Raw genomic sequence first — 9,451 nt, 5'->3', positions numbered from 1 at the left:
GAACCAGCAGATCCTGATTTCCTCCCTTCAGGACCTGGGTGCCTCAGGCTCTGCTCTCTCCCTGCTCTCTCCCTACCTCAATGAACGCACTTATAGGGTAACTAGGAGAGCTTCAATATGCAAAAAGAAGAAATGGGAACAAGAGACCAAAAGTTGTTAGCAGGCAATTTATTGAAAACAACAATTTAAATGAAGTAGGCTGTTCATCAGCTGATCAAAAGTTTAAGACCACAGCCTTTTAAAGCCAAAATCTGTGCAAAAATTTGGATTCCATGTCATTTCCTGTCAAGTAATCACACTGTGAAGATCTCTTGATGGCAAAGGCAAAAACGCTCACCGTCTTTGAACGTGGTAGGATTGTTGAACTGCATAAACAAGGCCTCTCACAACGTGCCATCGCTGCTGAGGTCGGACGCAGTAAGACAGTCATTTTGCATTTCTTAGAAGATCCTCAGGGTTATGGAACAAAAAAATAGAGTGGTAGACCCAAAAAAATCTCACTGGCGCTGAGCCGTAGGATCCGAATGGCTGTCCGTCAAGACAAGGGACGATCCTCGTCCCAAATTAAGGTCATTACTGGTGCTGACTGCAGCCCAATAACCATCAGACGGCATCTGCGAAGGAAGGGCTTCAAAAACAAGAAACGTCTTCAAAGCCCACGTCTCCTTCAACGCATCAAAATTGCCCGTTTAGACTTTGCAAGGGAGAACCAAACATGGGACATTCAAAGGTGGAAGAAAGTTTTATTCTCTGACGAGAAAAACTTTAACTTTGATGGTTCTGATGGCTTCCAACGTTACTGGCATGACAAGGAGATGCCACCTGAGATGTTTTCTATGCGGCACATTGGAGGGGGCCCCATCATGATCTGGGGTGCTTTTTCCTTCAATGGAACAATGGAGCTCCAGGTTGTGCAGGGCATCAAACAGCAGCTGGCTATGTGGAGATGTTGCAGCGGGCATCCCTCATGACTGAGGGCCCTCGTCTGTGTGGTAACTACTGGGTTCTTCAGCAGGACAACGCTCCAATTCACAATGCCCGTCTGACCAAGACTTTTTTCCAGGAGAATAACATCACTCTTTTGGACCATCCTGTGTGTTCCCCTGGTCTTAATCCAATTGAGAACATTTGGGGATGGATGTCAAGGGAAGTTTACAAAAATGGACTTCAGGTCCAGACAGTGGATGCCCTTCGTGAAGCCATCTTCACCACTTGGCGCAACATTCGCACTAGCCTTTTGGAAACACTTGCATCAAATGCCAAAACGAATTTTTGAAGTGATCAACAATAATGGTGGAGCTACTCATTACTGGGTCAGTTTCTGACACTTTAATTTCTGTTTTAGGAGGTTTTAGTTTTTTTTTGAGCTGTTGTCAAAAAAATCAGCTGATGAACAGCCTACCTCAGTTAAAGTGTTGTTTTCAATAAATTGCCTGCTCACAACTTTTGGACTCTTGTTCCCATTTCTTCTTTTTGCATTTTGAAACTCTACTTAGAACCTTCCTAAGATTCAACAGTGCAAAATGCAAATTCATGCAATTTTTTAACTGGTCTTAAGATTTTGATCAGGAGTGTATTTGTGTCACAACTATTTTCATTTATTCCAATTTATTTACATTGAACAAACTAAAGATACAATATGGGTTAAAAGAGCTGGATTGTTACATTAAGGATAACATCAGGGCAACTATTTTCCTTTCTTTATGCTAACTTCCTAACTGTCCTGGCCATAGCCTCTTTTCTCTTTTCTCTCCATCTTGAAATATTCTCACACAAATAATGTTTTTCGTATTCACGGACAGAGTGTCAAGAAGCCAGGTACAGTAGGTTTCACAAAATGTCAAACTCTCATAGTTGGGTATTGTACACCAGGTGTTGTGTATTTATGACAGGATATTTGCAGTGTGTGACTCAGTAGTAGGAGTTGTGTGTAGCGGTGGAGTCATTGTGTAGAGAGCGTCGACGCTGATTGTGACAGAGCAACAGCTGCCGGACCTCCAGAGACACGCTGCTGGAGAACGCTGCGTAGATCCAGGGGTTGGTGCACGAGTTGAGACTGGCCAACAACATGAGCAAGGTGAACGCAGCATCTGCACACACACAAACACATGCAGAAACACACATACACAGGAGGCAGTTTGTAAATGACAGAAGTGAATAAATGACAAGAACAAGTAAAGAATCAGTAAATTAATAATAATAGAAACATAAGGAATTATGTGTGTTTGTTTATATATTGACATTAAAACTTCTTGTCTCCCTGTAAAACTCAGAATATCAAGACCCTGCTCCTCACAGACCTGAACATCAGCAGCACAGGTAACTTCAACAAAGCTGTGAAGGACCTGACAGACAAGAAGGACATTCTACAGAAAGGACATCGAGTTGGACGTCCCAATTCAAATCTGGCTTAAAATATTGGACTCGGGATAAAACCACTTTCACTATATGGTTGCGAGGTCTGGGGTCCAGTAGCCAACCAAGATCTTACAAAATTGGACAAACACCAAATTGAGATTCTGCAAACAGAATTCTGCAAATCTATCTCTTCGAAAAACTTGAAGAGCAGAATCAGGACGATACCACTCATTATAAAAATACAAAAGAGAGCATCTACATTTAATTATCACCTAAAAGAAAGTGACCCTGACACACTCCATCTCAAAGCCTATAGTGAGACCGAAGAAAGAAGCCCCCTCAGCCAGCTGGTCCTGGGAATCAGAGCCTCCAAACAGAAACCCAATTAGACTCAACAAAATTATGGGAAAACAAAAAGGAAACTATTTGACGCATTGGGGGGAATCAACCAAAACCAGAGCAAACTGGAATTATATTGGGCCCAAGACAGAGAATTGTCAGTGGGAGTTTATCTGACCACTGTGACAGATCCAAAACTAAGGATGCTTGACCAGACTCAGTGAGCACAGCCATGGAGGGAAACCACCACTGGCTGACCTGGCTCTCCAGAGAAGACTGTGCACCTGCTGCACACAGCAGGAGGTGAAAACTCAGCTGCACCTTTCAACCACTTGCCAACTGCACCAACACATCAGAGACAGATCACAGCCACAGATCAAAGCCAACTTTGAAAACATGGCTAACATCAAAAAACGTTCATATCTGCAGGTGAAGCACAGCAGCAGGTTTGTGATTGTCCAATGGAAAACAAGCACCATGAAGACTGTCAATCAAACTGTGTCTCCTGCACTGTGCTGACATCTTAGACTCACTCGCTGTGCACAACAAATATGTTAAATACATTCCTAAAAGTATAGCTCTGACCTACTTTCACTGCAAAACGTGATCATTATAGATGTAAAGATGTTATTAATGAGCAGTAAACAGTTGTAATAATAATAATAAATGTTCCTCTCCTCTGATTGTCATTATGATGTGTTGGGTCACCGTTCAGAGGGGGGTCCGGGTCCCAGGCGGCCCACAGCTGCACGATGAAGAACGGGGCCCAGCAGAGCGAGTAGACGATGACGATGACCAGCGTCATCCTCACAGTCTTCGACATGGCCGCCGACACTTCTCCACCTCGACCTGCAGAGGGCGCTACCGCTTCAGGCTGGAGCTCGGCTGCCACAAACACATATTTAAAATAATTCCAGCATTAAAAAATATTGAATATCTATAAAAAGATCATTCAAATTGATAAAATGATGATTAACAAGTTTAAATCAAACCCCTGAATTGTGATTGTTCAATTCTCACTCATTAATAGCATAACACACCTTTTGCTTTTGACTATGGAAAGTTTTCTTGAGATATGTCACAGTTTTGAAATGAAAACTGTTCCTGAGATACTCCAGCAGGACTCAGACTGCAGCTCAGTAATTCACCTACACACTGAAATATAAAAACTACAAACTATACAGATTTACAACGAGTTCAGCTGCGTTACCTTTTTGTTAACATGATCACATGCTAATACAGTACAAGAAAACCGTTTAATATCATATCTGATTTTATATGTGTGATTTATTTGACATTTAAAATGTAACCTCCTAAAATGATGTTTGTGAATGAGTTTTTTGGTTGCCATTGTTAGCTTAGCTTAGCATAAATCCTGGAAGTGCAGTGAACAGCTGACTAACCTCGACTAGGTCACTTAAAGGTCGGAGATCAACAGGAAACATATTGTGTTTCATCAAAGTTTAGTTTTAATCACATAACAAACCTTCTACTTCATTTTGATCTTTGACCCTTAAGACGCTTGATGATACAGAACAAGAACAATGTGGGAACGCAAAGCTCGTACCAGGAGGAGGAGCTGTGTGACCAGGTGAGTCCATGCTGTTGGATCTGAGCGGACCCAGGGGGAGGGGCTGATCTGTGGATCTGGGCTTTGAGTTATCTTTCAACATCAGCGGAGAAACATACAGCGAGGGACCACACGTCCAGTTAGTGCCCCCCCCTCTGGATGGAGGGTGCAAGGCGGGCGACTGGCAGCACTCGGACTTCAGGTACAGATTGTTGTGGATTTCTTTGAAGATTCGCACCTGAGGGGAAATAATCATAGACTTCACTTGTATGGCACCTTTTTCAAACAATCTAAACGTGCTTTTCATGTGACTTACCAAACGTGGGATGTTTTAAAAAGGAAACTAAACGAGTTGAAAACAAGTGGGGACGTTTTGTGGGAAAACCTGGTCTAATCAGGAGCGACGGGATTCATCCCATTTTGGATGCTATTATATCTAGAAATTAGACAGTGAAACCCATGACAGTCCAGAGTTGAGATCAAGAGGCAGAGCTTCAGTCAGCCCCCCATACCCTATCGAAAGTCTGTCTGCCCCTCCGACCACCTCAAATATGAACAGGAGAAGAGGAATACAAACACAAATGAAATACCCTAACCCTAGCCCTAAACCAAACTAAATAAAGTGGTTTAGTTCTGGCCAAATGTGGTTTAATGAATATCAGGTCACTCAATCCCAAATCTCAACTGATCTACTGAATCTGATGCAAAAAGTTGAATATGTGGATTTACCCATGTCAATAAACTCAAGGTTCTGTAGCTGGACTGATACTGTTCACTTGGTTCATGCTTCTTTAATGCAACATCATCAGAAGGCATCACAGACACTTCCACTTCCTGGTGTAACAGCCGGTGTCCCCTGGTGTCCCCTGGTGTCTCCTCCAGGCTCTGGAGACTGTGCTGGGAGACACCAACCCTCTGGTGACCACACGTATGGATGTGTCCTCCTGGAGGAGTTGGACTACCTGTGCAGCCTGATGGTAAATGGTTTTGTATTTATGTAGAGCTTCTCTAGGCTTGATGACCACTCAAAGCTTTTTACAGTACAGTATTACATTCACCCATTCACACACACAGTCATACAATGCATCTATTAGAAGAACTTTGTTATTCTATGAGGGGCAATTAAAACCTCCTGATTGAGCAGCAGGTAGCTCCTCGTGCTACCAGCAGTGAGGAGGAGCTGAACACAGAGCTAGAAGGAGTCAGTGAGGAGGAGCTGAACACAGAGCTAGAAGGAGTCAGTGAGGAGGAGCAGAGAGCAGCTGCCTGTGGACACCACATTAAAAACATCCCCTGTATGGGGCTCGTCCTGCTTCTGCCTCCATTTCACCTGTTGCTACTTTGATTTGCACCAAAGCAGAGAAACTGGTTCACAACCACTGGTTCTTCTAATGGACACTTTGATCTCTGAAGTTCAACTGGTGTGGGGCTTAGGAACCCTATATGTGACCATTAAGGGTTCAGATTTTAAACTAATACTCATTGATTATTTGTCCCTTGTTTTTTTTGGAGCAGAAATGGAAGTTACTGTCTAACCTTCTCCTTACAAACACCTGCATTAGAGATAAATCACCTCACTTTAATGGAAACACGTTCTTCAAATGATAAAACGCTGTTTTTGTTTAAAACCAGAGACCTTCGGTGATGGTGTGGTAAAATAAAATCTATCGACAGTTGTCAGAAATACAATTTTGTGTCTGGTCTGATCATCCGTACCTGACAGACAGTGATGATGAGGACAGGGAGGATGAAGACAGCCAGCGTCATCCAGGTCACGTATGCTTTCAGGCCCCACAACTCAGCAAAGTTACCCCAACACTCATGCACTCCTGGAGCCACTTCTGAGCGGGAGAAGATGAAAACCTGTGGACAAGAAGACGTCTGGTTCCTTCTTTTAAAACTAGGAAATAGGAACTGTTGGTTTCATCACAAAGAGCAAAACGAGTAGAGCAGGAATAGGAAACAGTTTTGGCAACATGATGACGAATCACATGATTTAGGGATTCATGGAAGTTTTAGAGACAAGTTTGTCCCCCTCCATGTATATTAATGCTAAAATATACATGGAGGGGGATTTCAAATAATCAAGGACACCTATAGGCTTCAGTCTGTTTCAAACAAAATCTAGTCCACGGGACTTTTACTATAAGTTAGCAAGGACATCATGTCCTTGCTAACTTACGAGAGTAAGTTAGCAAGGACATGATGACGAGAGGACGTCTGTTCCGTCCCCCCCCCAATACAAAATGTGATGAGAAGTTATTTTATTCAGGGTTAGAGTCCTTTGTGAAAAGAATATGATGTTAATATGAATTAATGAATGATAAATAATAATTTATGTAATTTCTTGTCAAATCCTTTTCAAAAATTGGTATTATTGAGCTTGACCTGTATAACCAAGGTCACGCTGGCTTTTTAGGCTTAAATCAATTGTATAACATTATAAAGTGACCTGTCCCAGATTATCAAAATCACGCAGATTTTTAAAGAAACGTAAACGCTGCGTCATGTCTCCATTCTTTCTGCTGCTGTCGTAAGAAAACATCTTGAGAATCACACGAAGGTTTAATACGTTGATTTATTGTGTAAAACAGTTTGTATTGGAATAAATCGCAAAAGTCAAAATTTACACTCTAACAACGGTAAAGTGAGAGCGGAGCGATTTCCTTTACACACTGGAAGCTGTTGACCAATCAGAGGAGACCGGGCTTTATCAAGAGGGGGGTTTAATGAGACAGGAGCTCGAACAAGGCTAAAATGAGGAGCTGTAGAGACGGACTGTCTGAGGACAGTGATGAACATCAGAGCATGAAAACATTTCATTAGATGATCAACCTGGGTGTCTCCATTAAAACATTCTCCTGCTCCGTATGATGGTTCAAAGTAAAAAGCTTGTTCATGTTTGTCAGTGAAATTCCTTTATGTTTTTAATACCAATTAATTCAGGGTTTTTATAATCTCTCCTCAGTTCTTCAGCTATACGTTCATTAAACCTTCAGGATATGAACCGTCATACATTTTATCAAACCTGTGTCATCCAGCCTGCACATGTCATCCTACCTGTGGCAGGCTGAGCAGCAGCGACAGGCCCCAGGCCAGCAGAATGAAGCTATTCCAGTGTCGGGTGGCGCCACTGCGGTGTGCCTGCAGGGGGCAGCAAATGGCGTAGTGGCGGTCCATTGTCATGGCCACTATCATGTAGGAGGAGGCGAACATCCCAAGCACCTGCAGGTACTTCACCAGGCGGCACAGGAAGTCCGGGCCAGGAAAGCGGCCATTGGCGTCCCAGACCAACTGAGGCAACACCTCGGGGGGAAAGATGGGGTGAGATGTGGAGAAGGACTGCAGTGAGTGTGTGTTTGTGAGAGTTTGTGTGCATGTGAGAGAGAGTGTGTGTGTGTGCGCGTGTGTGTTACCTGGAACAGTGCCACCACAAGGTCAGACAAACAGAGGTTGAGCATGCACTGGTGCAGCGGGTTGTTGTGTCGTTGTTTCCGTAGCAGCACCACCAGCACCAGCCCGTTGCTGAGCAAGGCCATCACCAAGATGGCTGCCAGCACCAGCACCTCTGCTTGGGCCAGCAGGGCGTCCCGCTCCCACCCGGTGCCATTAGCGCCCGGCGAGGCTGAGACCAGCGACCAGTCGATGGACGGGTGTGGGTCTGGTTCCATGGAGACTGACATAGTGACTAGGAGAAGAGAGCAAATGAATGGAAAGTAACTGAGTACATCTACTCCAATGTTGTATTCAAGTCAAATTTAGAGGTACTCGTTACATTTATCAGATGATACTATACAGATTTACATTTCATGAAATTAATTATGATAATCTTAAGTATGAAGTACAAATAACCATACATTTGAGATATAGTAAAGTGAAAGTACCTCAGTATTTAGTTACTTTGTCTGCCTAGTTAGTGATTGCCAAATAAAAACTACCACTGGTCACAGGATGGCAGTGTTTATAAATTATAATCCAACCGTTTTTGGAAATAATTTTTTTACAGGCCTCAAAGTATGAAATGCTGAACAGTGTGTGTTTGTAGTAAGAAGTGCCAGAGCACTTGTATGTAAACACACACTCTGAGGTTAATATGTGTGAATGTGTAGGTCAAGCTTCCATCAAACACATTAATTATGAAACAATGACACATAAAGCATGCAGTTACTGAAGCACTTTAACAGTGCAACACACACAGCAACACAGAGGCATGCAGAGAGGCCCCCTTGTTAAATGAGAAACTTTTCCCATGAAGGACATCACACAACAACTAGAAAAAAGGATCACACAAAGAAAACTGCACATTTTACAAAACAGAAAGAAGAGAGGACTTGTGCAAACTCAGCAACACTTAGATATATCAGCTCGTGTTTACACATAAGTCAGAATTTTACTGAGACCGGCTAATAGTGAAACTCCTTCTCACCCAAACACAGCAGGTTGTCATCGAGCCAGTGTTACTCCACCATTCCAAGTTGTTTTCTTTTACTGCTTACAGTCAGGGTTAGGGATTGTATTTATGAATTGTGTGGAGGAAGGTTTGTAGTCTGTAGGCCGAAGGTTCTCCACCCAGACAATACCCATCTGAACCTGTCCAACCTCATTACAAGTGACAGCAAGTTCCTGATTTTCTGTTTCACTACAAAGGAGGTGAGAAACTGAAGAGCAGAAGCACAAGAAGAGGTCGTTGAATCGTTCACTACTCACCTCGTTCTCCGTGTGAAGCATCTGCAGGAGCCACAACAACCTGATCTGCACGCACTGGCTGCATCCATGCTGTGTGTTCCTCTTGATTATTGCTCTGTGGGTGACCTCTGCCAACTCTCGCTGCTGACTCCTGTCTCCCCATCTCCTCCCATCAACAACTCTCCCTCCTCCTGAATACGTTCCTCCCTCTTCTATCCTCACTCAAAAAAATGAACAGAGTGAGACAAATAAAGTGGGAGAACTGAAGTGGAAAATTGGTGTGTTGATGTCCTGCTGTGTCACTGACATTCACCAAGTTGCTGTTGGTGCAACTTTGATCCAGATTTAGAGCAGAAGTGCACTTTTGTGTTATTGATCACGCACACTTTAAAGTGTACGTTTGATGAGCTTCTTTCTTTTAATTCCCTCTTACCCCTGCTCCCTGTTTTTCCTCACCCCCCTCTGTCCTTCTCTCCTTCTCCTGCATTCCACCTCTCT

At 43.2% G+C, this 9,451-nt stretch overlaps 1 protein-coding gene across 1 annotated transcript; it reads right to left on the bottom strand.

The window, feature by feature from the left end:
• Window positions 1-1,159: 1,159 nt before the first annotated feature.
• On the bottom strand, window positions 1,160-9,038 carry LOC133957257 (vasopressin V2 receptor-like). The gene is made up of 7 exons (XM_062392746.1): window positions 8,975-9,038; window positions 7,684-7,997; window positions 7,328-7,573; window positions 5,984-6,130; window positions 4,265-4,505; window positions 3,406-3,582; window positions 1,160-2,090 (listed from the first exon to the last, which is right to left on the bottom strand). Exons 1-7 carry the CDS (start codon window positions 9,036-9,038, stop codon window positions 1,912-1,914), a joined length of 1,368 nt encoding a protein of 455 aa, XP_062248730.1. The 3' UTR covers window positions 1,160-1,911.
• Between the last annotated feature and the right edge of the window lie 413 nt (window positions 9,039-9,451).

This window comes from Platichthys flesus, chromosome 7 (assembly GCF_949316205.1).
Source record: "Platichthys flesus chromosome 7, fPlaFle2.1, whole genome shotgun sequence".
In the NCBI taxonomy this organism is placed as follows: domain Eukaryota; kingdom Metazoa; phylum Chordata; class Actinopteri; order Pleuronectiformes; family Pleuronectidae; genus Platichthys; species Platichthys flesus.
This window is presented reverse-complemented; position numbering and strand designations above follow the sequence as displayed.